Source organism: Schistocerca piceifrons, chromosome 5 (genome assembly GCF_021461385.2).
Source record: "Schistocerca piceifrons isolate TAMUIC-IGC-003096 chromosome 5, iqSchPice1.1, whole genome shotgun sequence".
Lineage (NCBI taxonomy): Eukaryota > Metazoa > Arthropoda > Insecta > Orthoptera > Acrididae > Schistocerca > Schistocerca piceifrons.
Genome location: NC_060142.1, coordinates 112,784,870 through 112,800,704, shown reverse-complemented (window position 1 = coordinate 112,800,704; position 15,835 = coordinate 112,784,870). Strand labels below are relative to the sequence as shown.

Below are 15,835 nucleotides of genomic sequence, written 5' to 3'. Positions count from 1 at the left end.
ACTGCGTAAACTTAGGGACCGATGACCTCAGCAGTTTGGTCCCGAAAGTCTTTACCACAAATTTCCAATTTTTTCCCTATTTCTAAAAGACACACGATATATTGAGTGATCTATGACAAATTGAACAGCACCGACAATAGTAAGTGAATAGCATATACTGCTCTAAAGTTCTGCGAGTAGGTCGTGAAGAAACTTCGAACCGTAAGAAACATGTAACTGAACTCAAATAAATTTACCCAAAAGAATTGTCTTTACAAACCAGTAAATCCACATGCTAACATATTTTGAATTACTTCTAATGTACTGTTGATCTATAGTCGTCATATAGGCACCTCTTTTGGGAGTTGCGTTGTAACTGCACCATCTTATCCGCGGCTACAATGTTGTTGTTGTGGTCTTCAGTCCTGAGACTGGTTTGATGCAGCTCTCCATGCTACTCTATCCTGTGCAAGCTTCGTCATCTCCCAGTACCTACTGCAATCTACATCCTTCTGAATCTGCTTAGTGTATTCATCTCTTGGTCTCCCCCTACGATTTTTACCCTCCACGCTGCCCTCCAATACTAAATTGGTGATCCCTTGATGCCTCAGAACATGTCCTACCAACCGATCCCGTCTTCTGGTCAAGTTGTGCCACAAACTTCTCTTCTCCCCAATCCTGTTCAATACTTCCTCATTAGTTATGTGATCTACCCATCTAATCTACAGCATTCTTCTGTAGCACCACATTTCGAATGCTTCTATTCTCTTCTTGTGCAAACTATTTATCGTCCATGTTTCACTACCATACATGGCTACACTCCATACAAATACTTTCAGAAATGACTTCCTGACACTTAAATCTATACTCGATGTTAACAAATGTCTCTTCTTCAGAAAAGCTTTCCTTGCCATTGCCAGTCTACAATGTTACAAGAGAAAAAAAGTCTATTTTTCACATTCGCAACATGAATGTTGATAAAGTCCAATGTGCACATTTGTATTATAACTAAGTCACTATTATTCTGTAGAATTTTGTGAATGGTTTGCATGCAGATACACGTAAAAACAATCGCAAATGGACAGTGTGTAAATCAGTGGCTCTCACATTGTTGCTAATTAATACCTGGCGCGAGGGGGGCGGGGGGGGAGGGGGTGGGGAGCTAAAATAAAATTTAGTGTGGAGTAAAAAGGGTTTTGATGGTTTAGCCATACCTCGAAATCATTCAGAACCAACTCTGATATCATGATTTCGTTTTAGGTTGCTCGTAAAAAATTTCTAACACACTTTCCGTTTAGCTTGCCGTCCCAGTCTTGGCTACCTTTAGGAATGTTGGAAAGAACTTTCTTGGGGGATTTATTATGTTTTACTGTATGTATATTCCAGCCATCTGCGTTTAATTTCCATTACTGTCACAGTTCAGTCTTCCACTTTATTCTCTCATCTCTTTGTTTTCGTGCCTATCCTCGTAATTCCAAAAGTGCGTCTTTAAATAGTATACTGACCAATTTTCATTTTTAATTATATTCACGTGGTATGTCAGTGTCTCATTGCCGCATCGGCAAAGTGGTAACGGAAATTTATGCTTACCTTACCGTTTCAGAAAAACTGGGAATATGTTTTTGAGAACTTACTCTGGTTAACCGGAAGTGTTGCAGCACATTTTTTATTTGCTTATTTGAATTTATTTTGCTGTGTTTGCAACTTTATAGGTCAGCAGTTGTAATCAGTAACAACTTGTAGTAACAACTATTTCCTTAGTTGTTACAAGTAAGTCAGTAGGCTCCAAGGCCATGTTGAGAGAAGGTATGTACCGGAAGATACGTACAGGATGGTGTTGCGAGTGCCGCAGTGCGAGTTGTCTTTACATCGCATTACGCTGAAACATCGTAGGTATGTTCATTAATCAGCGTATGCTAAAAACATGATAGTTCCCATTTCTGTGCAGGCCGTTGTGGCCAGCCGTTCTAGGCGCTTCAGTCTGGAACCGCGCGACCGCTACGGTCGCAGGTTCGAATCCTGCCTCAGGCATGGATGTGTGTGATGTCCTTAGGTTAGTTAGGTTTAAGTAGTTCTAAGTTCTAGGAGACCGATGACCTCAGATGTTAAGTCCATTAGCGCTCCGAGCCATTTGAAACATTTTTTTGAAATGCTTCCTGATCTGATGTCAGCAGGCGCGGCGCGTGTTGACTTTCTTTTGGGAAGATGGCGTTTACCGTACGAAACACAATGGGTATTGAGAAGAAAGACAGTAAAGTGCTGGTATAGCTATTTTATCAGAACGGCAATAATAGTAACGATGCACTGCCGGAATATCGCAGGCAGAAAAAGCTGCGAAGAGGCTTCACGTCAATAAGTGGGCTAAGGAATATGGTCAAGCAGTTTTCGTGTAACAGGGGGCGAGACCACATGTCGCTTGCCAGCTGAAAGATCGGCTTCGAGAAACCTTCGGTAAGGGCAGCATCATCTCTGGATAATTTCAAGATGTGTGGCCTTCCAGATCCCCCGACCACGGCACTTCTGGTTGTGTAGAAAGCTGAAAGATGGTGTGTATCAGGCATGTAGCCGGACTTTTCCTGATCTGAGGGATAGCACATGATGACAGATCGCTGTGACTACACTGGATATGCTGCAAACAACTGTCGGCCATGCCACGTTACGGATGGAGCATGTTGCTGAGTCGGGATACCATACTGAACACGTGTTCACCACCGTCATCATGTGTTTGATAGTTCCTCCTTTTGTATCCCGCCTGGATCTCCTCCTGTAAACTGCTTCTGCAAAATAGGCCGAGAGTGAAGCACGCGAGTAGGAGCAGGAGAAGGCGAAGTACTTCGGTACTGGGTATAGGTTAAAGCTCTTTTACTAGTGAATGAAAATATACAAATTATAATATTAACTTAACTTTGCGTACAGATGAGCACGTGGGTGCGAAGCCGTTCATGTATCAAAGCTAACAGCTACTAGAAGTTACAAAGGCAAATCTGTAGTAGCTCGCCCACTATGAAATAGAAACAATCTTGCTTGGTCGGCTACTCTTGATCAAGTGGGCTGAATGTGGAGCGGGGCTCGTAGAGCTCCACAGAGTCGGACTACAGGGCGCTGTGGTCGGCGCTGTGATCGTTCGCTCTCGTGGTGCCAGCCTACGAGAGCGCACCTGCGTTGTGGCATCGTAGCTGTCGATACCACACCTCCCCTTTTCCTGCACCCGCGCCACATTCTGGCTGCTTAGAGCGCAACATTTTCACCTGGTGGCAGAAACTGGAAATATCAATTTTTCACCGTATCCCGCGAGCCCATCTACACTCCTGGAAATGGAAAAAAGAACACATTGACACCGGTGTGTCAGACCCACCATACTTGCTCCGGACATTGCGAGAGGGCTGTACAAGCAATGATCACACGCACGGCACAGCGGACACACCAGGAACCGTGGTGTTGGCCGTCGAATGGCGCTAGCTGCGCAGCATTTGTGCACCGCCGCCGTCAGTGTCAGCCAGTTGGCCGTGGCATACGGAGTTCCATCGCAGTCTTTAACACTGGTAGCATGCCGCGACAGCGTGGACGTGAACCGTATGTGCAATTGACGGACTTTGAGCGAGGGCGTATAGTGGGCATGCGGGAGGCCGGGTGGACGTACCGCCGAATTGCTCAACACGTGGGGCGTGAGGTCTCTACAGTACATCGATGTTGTCGCCAGTGGTCGGCGGAAGGTGCACGTGCCCGTCGACCTGGGACCGGACCGCAGCGACGCACGGATGCACGCCAAGACCGTAGGATCCTACGCAGTGCCGTAGGGGACCGCACCGCCACTTCCCAGCAAATTAGGGACACTGTTGCTCCTGGGGTATCGGCGAGGACCATTCGCAACCGTCTCCATGAAGCTGGGCTACGGTCCCGCACACCGTTAGGCCGTCTTCCGCTCACGCCCCAACATCGTGCAGCCCGCCTCCAGTGGTGTCACGACAGGCGTGAATGGAGGGACGAATGGAGACGTGTCGTCTTCAGCGATGAGAGTCGCTTCTGCCTTGGTGCCAATGATGGTCGTATGCGTGTTTGGCGCCGTGCAGGTGAGCGCCACAATCAGGACTGCATACGACCGAGGCACACAGGGCCAACACCCGGCATCATGGTGTGGGGAGCGATCTCCTACACTGGCCGTACACCACTGGTGATCGTCGAGGGGACACTGAATAGTGCACGGTACATCCAAACCGTCATCGAACCCATCGTTCTACCATTCCTAGACCGGCAAGGGAACTTGCTGTTCCAACAGGACAATGCACGTCCGCATGTATCCCGTGCCACCCAACGTGCTCTAGAAGGTGTAAGTCAACTACCCTGGCCAGCAAGATCTCCGGATCTGTCCCCCATTGAGCATGTTTGGGACTGGATGAAGCGTCGTCTCACGCGGTCTGCACGTCCAGCACGAACGCTGGTCCAACTGAGGCGCCAGGTGGAAATGGCATGGCAAGCCGTTCCACAGGACTACATCCAGCATCTCTACGATCGTCTCCATGGGAGAATAGCAGCCTACATTGCTGCGAAAGGTGGATATACACTGTACTAGTGCCGACATTGTGCATGCTCTGTTGCCTGTGTCTATGTGCCTGTGGTTCTGTCAGTGTGATCATGTGATGTATCTGACCCCAGGAATGTGTCAATAAAGTTTCCCCTTCCTGGGACAATGAATTCACGGTGTTCTTATTTCAATTTCCAGGAGTGTATTAATGAACATACCTGCGATGTTTCAGCGTGCTGCGGTGTACAGGGCCGGCACTGCAACACTCGGAACAGTGCCAGTTTAATTATAACCACCCGGTACTTATTTAAGGCAGTGGTTCCCTACCTGGGAATAATTACCCCTCAGGGGTAAAATAAAATTTTTTGAAGCATCAAGACTAAACGATTCAATTCTGCTTCAGTCACGAAACTTAATTATGTTCAAAAGATGATTGCTGTTATCATAATTTAGTAAAACTATAATACTGATGATGTAAGTTATCAATAATTATTTTCTCTCAGTTAGTAGCATTAATGCAGTGGAGACTAAACGTTCCTCACATAATTCACCCACTCCACACATATGTTTCGCTTTATCCTGTACATCGCTGATGATAAAAGTGAGATATATACAAAACAAATGCTAAATATCTCAAGAAATTCTCCAAGTTGTAGATAGTACCAGCTTCATTACGCTCTTCGAAAAGCATAAATGAATTAATTGAAAGCACAAGACGTCAGTAACCACATAAGGGCTGCTATAGTACTGTACACTGTATTATTATTATTATTGGAGAGGTTAGACACAAAGCATGAACAGCCTGAATCGTCCAATTTCTACCAGTTCAGAAGTAAGAAGTGCATCAATCAAGTGATTTTCAAACAATAAGTATAGTCCACATATCTGAAATTGCCTGATTTTAAATGGGGTGGCAGTGTGCGGGTCAAGCAAGTGCCACAGTGGAGAGGAGTAATACAGGGAAAGTAGGTTTTGTGAGACGTGTCTGCTTTCACAGTGGATAGTTAATTTTCTTATCTGAGAAGGAGTTGTGGGTAGCACTTTGATGCACTACGTTGTTTGCTATTCATTCTAACAACCCTTCTTCCCCCCCCCCCCCCCTTACACATACAAAATAAATATCATTCCTCATTTTAAATATAAAAGTGTTTCAAGAAAAGTCTTTTGGAATAAAATTCCTTTAATTTACGTCTATGGACACAAACTTTTTGTTAACAGATTACCGATTTAGGTCTATAATGACCATCATGAGTGTGGTGACACCACCAGACACCACACTTGCTAGGAGGTAGCCTTTAAATCGGCCGCGGTCCGTTAGTATACGTCGGACCCGCGTGTCGCCACTATCAGTGTTTGCAGACCGAGCGCCGCCACACGGCAGGTCTAGAGAGACTCCCTAGCACTCGCCCCAGTTGTACAGCCGACTTTGCTAGCGATGGTTCACTGTCTACATACGCTCTCATTTGCAGAGACGACAGTTTAGCATAGCCTTCAGCTACGCCATTTGCTACGACCTATCAAGGCGCCATATTCAATTACTATTCTGAACAGATAATATTGTGAATCATGTACCGTCAAGAGCGACGTTCATCATTAATGGATTAAAGTTAAGTATCAAACTAATTACATCCGCTTTCTGAATTACAATTCCTTGTCATGTTCCAGACCTCACGTCAGTATAGTTCTTCCCTCCTCACGCCAGCCTGCGTGAACTAAAACGCGTGCATTTCGGCCTCCACTAGTAACACGGTGTTGACTCTTCTGCCAACACAACAATGAGATCTGTTTCATAAAGAAAAATTCCTAATGTACTGCAGTCATGGTGGCATCGTCAAATGTTAAATACAAAAACAGCACCAGTATCATCAAATATATATAAATAACATCATGTTGTCAGTAGGTGCTAAAGCTGGTGATAATGTGCAGGAAAGGGGGGGTGGATGGCAAAAGACAGCAAGGGAAAGGGAGGGGGGTACTACCTAAAGTCTGATTGCACTGAGGGGAAACTGTGCTGGCGTAAGCTGTCGCCAGCACACCTGTCGGCAAAGATGTAGCAAGCTGATCGATAGTAGGCGCTGGATCAAGCTCACCTGTCAGGAGAGAGGCCAAAGACAGACTCGCAAGCAACACGCCGCCAACGCCCTCTCGACCGCAAGTATTTGGATCGCCGCCGCTGACTGGAGGACTCAGTCTCAGTGTCACTCACTAGCTCAGTCACTGGCGCACTAACTTGCACTCCAAGTCGGCGTCTGCCAGTACGTTGTTACCAGAGTAGTGTACATTGCGGGACTTGTACTTCACCAGCAGTGAGGCTAACGTGGACTAATATTTAAGAGCTAGTGCAGCAACACATGGACGCTTTTATAATTAAGTAGCAGCTGTCTGTTTGAGTAAATAAAGAACTGTTAATCCACGTGTGCAGTCGTGTTGTAGAAGGAGGAGACCAACCACGAAACAACATCCTCTCCCTTGATTCATATGGTATAAGACTCTGCAGCGGCGAGGAGGACACTACAGTAACAGTCTAACAAGGGGAAGGCCTCAGACACGGCCAACCGATTCGGCTCAAATTTTGCAGGTCGCTTGTGTACAACCTAAAACGAAGGAGTCTAAGATATTTTGGGTCAACACACCCGCAATTTTGAGAAAATCAGCCCTAAAGGTTATGACGAGCAATCGACTCAAGATTGGAGGGATTGATAGAAAATTGTAAATAGAGAATTTTTCATCATCAGGTATGGGGTCCGCATACGCAAAATTTTCCAGAAATCGAGGAAAGAACCTTTTGCAACTGCCTCTTCTGTACCCAGATTGTAAACACCTTTCGCCGACAGCGCCGGTAGCGCAATGGCCGAGGTAATTGGCTGGGAATCGGAAAACCCGGGTTCTGATCTCGAAGAAACTCAACGGATGTTATTCTTTTCGTCTGTATTTTTCCGTATCTCAGTTGATAGGGATAGGAGGGTTAATAAGGTAAGTAAATTAATAAGGAATGATAATAATACTTACCTTATTAACCTTTCTATCCCTATTAATTGAGACATGGAAAAATACAAACGAAAAGAACAACATCCGCTAGGTTTCTTCGAGATTCGAAACCGGGTTCTCCAAGCCCCAGCCAGTTACATTGGCAGTTGCGCTATCGGTGCTGTCGTCGAAAAGCGTTTACCATGTGGGTACAGAGGCGGCAGTTGTAAAAGTTTCTTACCTCGATTTCTGGAAAAGTATGCATTTTCAGACCCTGTACCTGATGATGAAAAATGCTCTATTTACAATTATCTATCGATCCCGCCAATTTTGAGTCGATTGCTCGTCATAAACTTTAGGGGTGATTTTCTCAAAATTGCGGGGTCTTGACCCAAAATATTTTAGATTCCTTCGTTTTAGGTTGTGCACAAGCGACCTGCCAAATTTGAGCTGAATGGGTTGGCCGTGTCTGAGGCCTTCCACTTGTAAGAAAGGTTCGGAAGCATTGGTTTAAGATGATGAAATTCGAGCTGGAGCATAATTCTTTGGATACTGGTTGGCAACTATTTGTCTAATAGTGGCGACTGACCATTATTATTAAAGTAAACCTTAAGGATATTGATTCCATTCTCGACAACTTGGGTTCTGAAACAAGATTACCGTCTGTGGCAGAAATGTTGGCCAAGACGAGGATGGGAGTACAATTTACAACGAGCATTGGCCGACACCGACACGAAAATTTAGATCCATTGTACGTAACAGATCGCGGTTATTAACTGGCTCGCAGCGGCTAAGACCCGCACAGTAGTTCATTACTAGCGGGTTCGCTCGCTCCTGGTATCGGAGGGCAAACACGGGCTCAAATCCCACGCGGCGGCGATAGCGGGCGAATCAGTTCGGCGGCGCGGGCCGCGGAAATCAGTACGGAAAAGGCTGCGGCGCTGGCTGGCGAGCGCGCGAGATTACGGCCCATCCATCACGCTATCGGCGGAATTAATTCGGCAGGAGGGCCAGCTGTTGACTCGCGGGCTCGGGGTCGCCTTATTAGCGCCGCCACCCGCCACCGGCAACCCGCAGCGAGCGGTCGATATTAATTTCCTGACTCGGGCTCTTGCCGCTCCTCCGCAAACACGCCTTCTTGGCAGACGTCTCAAGGAGCTGCGTCCCTCCTTCCAGCGCCGGAAATAAGAAGCAGGGCAGCCGCGGCTTTGGTTCCTGATACACTTCAAGCTGCCTCGAGACGATCTGACATACCGAATACGCGGCACTCAGTATAACTCAGACTGGTGATGTTTATCTATTATCTACCTTATTAAAGGACTACAACGTCTCCCAGACACCCAATCCCAGACGCAGGTTGGCTAACCACTTCCAAGAGCACCATAACTTTTACCTTCAGTATTTCGTGTAATCGACCGAATTTAAAAATTTAACATCGTGGTATAATTGTCAATGTCAAAGAAGTCACCATCAGCCGTGTCCGCCCCCGGTAGCTGAGTGATGCCGGCACGGTAGCTCAGCGTTTTCGGTCAGAGGGTTAGCTGCCCTCTGTAATAAAAAAACTGAGTTAATCGATCAACAACGAGTTTCAACGTATGTCATGTGGCGTCCGCTACGACGAAATACGACAAACCATAACGAAAAAAAAAAAAAGTGGTCAGCGCGCTAGAATGTCAATCCTAAGCGCCCGGGTTCGATTCCCGGCTGGGTCGAAGATTTTCTCCACTCAAGGACTGAGTATTGTGTTGTCCTAATCGTCATCATTTCATCCTCATCGACTCGCAAGTCGCCAAAGTGGTGTCAAATCGAAAGACTTGCACCCTGCGAAAGGTCTACCCGACGGGAGGCACTAATCACACGATATTTACATTTTTACAAACTGCCGTGTTACTTAAAAAGTTATTTTATTTTGAAGACTACCAGTTTCAGCATTTCATTATGCCATCTTCAGGCCTCATATGCCTGTATATCACATTTTCGTTCATTTGGAGAGGTGCATATGGGGCCTGAAGATGGCATAATGAAAAGCTGAAACTGGTAGCCCTCAAAATAAAATAACACCTTAAGTTAAATGGCTGTTGGTGAATGTCGTCGACATTGACGATTACTTAACCAGCCGATCTGTCCTGTCTATAATGGACCAACAGAAGCCCTGACATAATAGTTTAGAACTGTCATAGAATCATGGCACAAGTCTGCGATTATTATCATTAGTCAATATAAATGTCAACCTTGAGCGCTCTTTGTACGTGTATTCCATGTTTTTAATAAAATATACTCCTTAACGCTGTTTAATATGTAGCTGTTACTTTGAATTCTAGTCAGACAGTTCCAGTTCATTATTTTTGATATGTATGAGGCGGAACTATGGGCTTCATCGAGAAAGGGTGACCTGGCTGAGTTACGCAATTTGACTCTTAGTCTGATTACAAGGGGTGGCCATTATTGCACGCGTTGATCACGTCGGCTGATGTGAGAATCAATGAACTATACTTGACGGGATGTATATGAAACATCTTAGGTGATTAGAAGTTAGTAGACAGGAATACAATTAAATACTTAGCTTTAATTCAGCATCAGAGACGAGCGTCGATCTTGACTTTGTACAATAATATTTACAAGTGCAGTTATAGACTGAACTGCGAATACTGCTTTACCATTCTGATTGCTTCACGCTGTAAGACGTCGTGGTCTCCTGCCCTTCATTGCTTACATATTCCGCCCTCACAATCATATTCTGCACATCAAGACACTTCATTCGAACCCAAACTTGATAAGATAAAGTCAATGTTGTATGAATTCATGTAAACGATATGCAATTAACAAGTAAGCGCACCGTGCTTGAAATACTCGAAGCTGGCATACACACGTGCATTCCAGACACGATGGTCACAAAAGTTTTAGTTTGGGAGAGAAACCGCACAACGGGATGCCGGTCCCTTCAGAGTATGACCCAGCCTATGTCAGCCGGTGACCGCCCGTGTAGCGGACAGCATGGGCCCAAGTGAAAGGGGGGAACGACCCCGTGTTCAGCTTAAAAGCAAATTCCGCTACATTGTGTGGGAGTGGCCAGCCTAGGCATTCTTTACACATAGCACGCAGTTTCAGAGATTTTCACAGGGAGACAGCAAACGCCAATGCTACAGGTTTCCGGACTGGTTGCCTTAAACGAAACATCATTCTCCCATTTTAGAAGAGCAATGCTGATTGGCAGACGATATTTCTGACGTCTTGAGCTGACGGAATAATGGAAGAGACTGAAAGATATACCCCTTCAAGTCTGGCGTGGAGAGGTGCCGTTCCGTTGTCGCTCTTGGAGCGAGGAACAAGTCTCTCCTCAGTACTTTACTGGGAGAGCACCTCTGTCGAGAGCGAATGGAAGTGCTACTCTGTATTGAGTCCTTGCGATTAAGCATTGTTCACTGTGTTGGCCGACACACTTATTGTGCAGTGTGAACAGACAGAGTTATAGTTAAATGTCTGCGAGCGAATTTTGAGTGGCATCGCGGTGGACTGGTTATCTGACCGGTGTACCACGCCAATAGTTAGACTAGGGGCGAATAGGAATCCTTGACTTCATCAAAGCACAGGGAGAGTTTGATTGGCGAAGGTTGATGCAGAGAGAACGAGAGTTATTTTATTTGTCAGCAGCGAGCGGCACAGACAGCAGTCATCGGAGCTTACGGTATTGTGCGCTATAGCTATTGTGAGCCCCAATTTCCTCCACAACAGTACACTTCACTGCATTTCACATGCGACAGCCTCGACCATACCTAGCAACATTCTAAAGGATAATTATTCAAGTTGAGTAGGCACGCCTCTCAGCCATTCTGCCAAGTCAACAACCATCTTAAACTTTGTATAGAAATTTCATTAGCGAATCCTATCCTTGAGGGGTAACTTCACATTCCGAAAAGAATCAGGATATAGCTTGTTCAGTTCATAACTAAAAGTGCCATTGTGGTTTCTCAGAATTTTTGCAAAATAAATATTAACTTTCGTTAGTTTCATGTTTTTCTTACGCTAACTAGCACTACTCCTGTACCCAAGTATCCCACTAGCTACGTAACAAATTTTGTGAATTTTTGTGTCATTTCCTTACAGCGGAGGACTCCAGAAGATATTTATTGCTGAAAGTTTTTCAGGCATTTCTCTTTAGAACGTTAGGAGCGTCTGTCTGACATCTGTAGTAGTGTGGGGGTGGAAACTGCATCTTGCAGGAATCACAGGGTAAAGGGTACATCTCAGATTAATCCGTTGCGCAGAATAACAGATCAACCTCACACCTCAGAAAATGGCGACCCTGCCAGGATAGGTAAAATAGGAAGGCTACCAGGATAAGAAAGTGTCAGGATAGTTAGGTACGGCAGGTCGCAGCAGTAGCACTTTGAAGAACTTTATTTCATGTATAAAATAGCTATTTGCAAAGATTGGGATCAGAATAGATAAAGGTAGTGAAGAAAGCAGAATTGTAGGGAAAAGGGCGTGTGTTATTGAGTTGGAATTTTTTTTACTATTTTTGTGTAGCTGTTAGGGCATAGAATTTTCAGGTGATAGGCACAGACGCAGAGTGATGCAGAGACGTAGTGTGACGCAGCATCATATAAATTAGAATTAAAAATTAACATTTTTCTCCCTTTGCAAGCGCACAGGTAGAGACTGTAGCAGAGCAGACAGAACGTTAGCAGAGAAGTCAAGACGTTGTTGTTGTTGTTGGTTCAACCAACTGGTAAGTGGTCGTACAGTTTTGTAGATAGGGTTTTGAGTGTCGAATGAATTTCCATGTTAACGAGAGCACAAGCCAAAAGGTTACGAGAGAGACAGCAAGTAGACAAGATGGGGGAGAATCAACCAGATAGACAACAAGTTAACGAGTTTATAGAGAATAGGATAGAAGGTGAACCTGAAAATAGGAGCGACTGTGAATCAGAGAATAGGACAGTCGGGGAGATGCAGAATCTGCAGGCTCAGTTAGACTGGGATAAAATTGAGACAGATCAGACAGATGGAAATCGAAGGGATGAGAACATCGAATTTCCAGAATTTGAGATTCCAGGTAGGGCACATTCTGAGCCAGAAATAGACAGCCCACGTAGGGAACGAGTACAGGAAACGCGTTTGTTTGCCGCATATTCAAGGACAGAATACGCGTCAATACAGTCAATGAACCGGCTGTTACCTAACGTTCAAAGAGAAGTAGACAGTGAGGAAGAGGGGAAACGTTTAGAATACGTCGAACCTATCCTACACATTCTAAATATGCCCCAACAGCAGACACAGAATTTTGCGGAGTTACGACCGCCTCGAAAAGGTTCCGTAACAGACGCAACTGTACTTGCAAACACAAGACATACACAACAGAGAGGGCAGAATGTGAAGTTGTTTGCGTCACGTAATGGTTCAACGACAAACGCAACTAGTCCTCAACACAGACAGCACGGGTTATTGCAGTTATCAAACTTCGAAACGCCACAGCATAGCCCAGTAAACGACGTAACTGACCGAGTAGAAAACAATAGATCGAGAATACATAGTTCAGCAGAAGGTAGTGTTACAGGACAGGACGCGATCATGGAGATGTTAGAAAAAATGAGCGCTAGTATGACGAAACAAAATACACAGATAACAAAACGGTATCAGGAATTGAAACAGGATAATCAGAAATTGAAACAGGACAATCAGGCTATTAAGATACAGATCCAACAGGTTAAAATCCAGATGGAAGAAGAGATCGCCAGAATTGATAGGCAGATCACTCAGATAAACAAAGACGCGAAAAAATCTAGAGAAAGAATTAGGTACTAACACAAGGTCAGCAGCAATTACTCACTGACGTGGACAAGGTCCAATTGGACATCGTAAACGTTGACAAAAAGGTGGAAAGTTTTACGAAAAAAGCCACTCGAACAGCAATACAAATTTCGGAAGAACAAGCAATTCAAAGCTAGGTCGCAAAGGTTGCACTGAAAAAGTATGATCAGCGGATTAATAAAATAGGACCTAAAAACAAAGATCAGTCTAAAAAGCTTCGAACAGAGCTGATAGAAACTGTAGAAGAAAAGATCGAGGCCGATTACACCTGTAGCGAAACAATTGACGCGTTAATCATTAATTCAGTACACGGACACGCGCCGTCTAAGAAAGTTCAAGTAGAATCAAGGCCAGACGTAACACTTTCGCAGAAATCGAAACAGAAAACCCCGATTAAAGTAATATATGACATGCCAGTACCCAGAAAAACGGAACACATACATTCAGCCGATACCAATCGAAACACATGCAACTGAACCAGTAAATCCAATGACACAACACAATTACAGCACACGTACTATACCACGAACGACGTGAGTAGAAGCACACGAACAACACTTTTGTTCACCAATGACCGATATGACGCGGATATGAGTCAGGAAATTGAGAATAGGCAGACAGGCAGTAGATTACCAGAGAATAAACACGACGACACAAGCAATGGCAGATTATTTGAGCCCATGAATCAGCCACAAACCGGATTTATGAGTAGATATGATACAGACCACTTCTTTACAGTTAGAAAATTTCAGCGTTTCAAGGAATAAGGCGGTAGCCTGCATGCACGCACATTCATCGACCAGTTCCAAGTAGGCTTACCAAACCACTGGAGCGTGGCTCACAAACTTCACTTGTGCACACTTGTCAGGGACAGTAGCAGAGTTGATGCAAAGGATCGCGGCTACCTGTAAGTCTTACCTACAGTTCAGAACAGCATTTCTCGAAAGATATTGGTCCAAGGAGGCTTAAAATAAATTAAATACGAGTTACTTCAGATGACACCATATGAAAACTCAGGAGAGAAGAGCGTGGTAAAATTCTTTGATACAATGGACAAAAAGAATCAATCCCTAGACAAACCATACAGTAACGGGGAGCTGATACGTCTGTGTAGAATGAAATTACCGGTAAAGTATCAACAGGCAACAGTAGGAAAAAATGAAAATACCGAAGAATCAAAGAGGTTTTATGGGAACTTGAATTTATGTTTAAAGAAGACGAGGTGAAAGAAAAAAAAAAGGAAAGGGAACAGCAAAAGGAGAAGACTAGGAACGAATATTCCAATAATAATAATAATCGTAATCCTAACACCAATAATTTCAGGCAATTTAACAGACAAGGACAGTGGCACAATGGAGACAATGGGCATAGAAACGATAACCAGAATAATTGGTACCGAAATAGGAACGAAAATGGACAGTCATACAGTGGCGGATATGGATTTAGGAATCAATATGCCAACGGTCAAGGGTACTTTGAAAGAGGTCACGATGTTAGAAACAGCAACTGGCGAGACCAGAGCGCGAATAATTACCGAGGAAATTATGGTCCACAAAGACAAGAACAACACAGCAAACAGAAACCAGATGTAGAAGATGGGCCTCCGAACACTGCAAAACGTAAAGATTGAATTGAAAAATGCGGAAGAGGTTAGGCAAACTAACGTCCACCCTATCTTGTACTAACCACTAAATCAAAAAATAAATGAAGAATCAACAAAATAACACATTAATTAAAAGAAAAAAGAGACACAATACACACTAACAATATCTTGTAGTATCAAGTAAACTACAACATGCACACAAACAATAAATGGTACACAACAATTAAAAGAATGAAGAGGTGGTAGGACATAATTAGAATAAAGAAAAGATATCATATATATACAAAAAATTTTGCCACTATCAGAAAATTTTTGCATTATATAAAATCAGAGTTTTTTGTAAATAACAAATATATGTAAAACAAAAATTGTAAATATTTCTACGCGTCAGAGGGACATCGCCACCAACACCAATCACCAGCTCCCTTAACACCAGATGCTTCGAGATAACGACGGAGAGGGTACAGAAATGTTGAGAAAGCACTTAGGGCAATAACAACAACATGAAGACCAACGTCACACTGTAAATGCATGTTGCAACCATGTTGGACTTCAGCAGGACAACGTGCAGCATGGACATTTCATATATCACGACACTGCTACACAGCAGAAGAGTGTGGGGAGAATCACAATACGACGAGACGACAATGAAGGTAAAAAAAAATTACTAAGATCTACAAACTCATCAAGTAACAGTTGTAAAGGCAGTCAGATCCTATATAACTCCTACACTAAAATTCACATATTCCTAGCCCAAGAAGAACAGAAGAATGCAAGAAAGAAGAGAAGAACAGAAGATGCAAGATGAAGAAGGGCAGAAGACAGCAAGATACCTTTCTTTCCTATCCTACAAAGCAAATTGCTACAAACGTCTTTCCATGAACTTTGAGGCATAGCAACTACTACAACCACCTCTCCAAAAATAAACCTTGAATCGTCAAACAAATACAAGC

General features: G+C 44.2%; 1 protein-coding gene across 1 annotated transcript in view; it reads left to right on the top strand.

Moving 5' to 3' along the window:
- Window positions 1-12,304: 12,304 nt before the first annotated feature.
- The window catches only part of LOC124798775 (flocculation protein FLO11-like), a 46,494-nt gene continuing 42,963 nt past the window's right edge, over window positions 12,305-15,835 (top strand). The window contains exon 1 of the mRNA XM_047262304.1: window positions 12,305-12,524. Within this exon, the coding sequence (XP_047118260.1) occupies window positions 12,305-12,524 (220 nt within the window). The remainder of the gene's footprint in view (window positions 12,525-15,835) is intronic.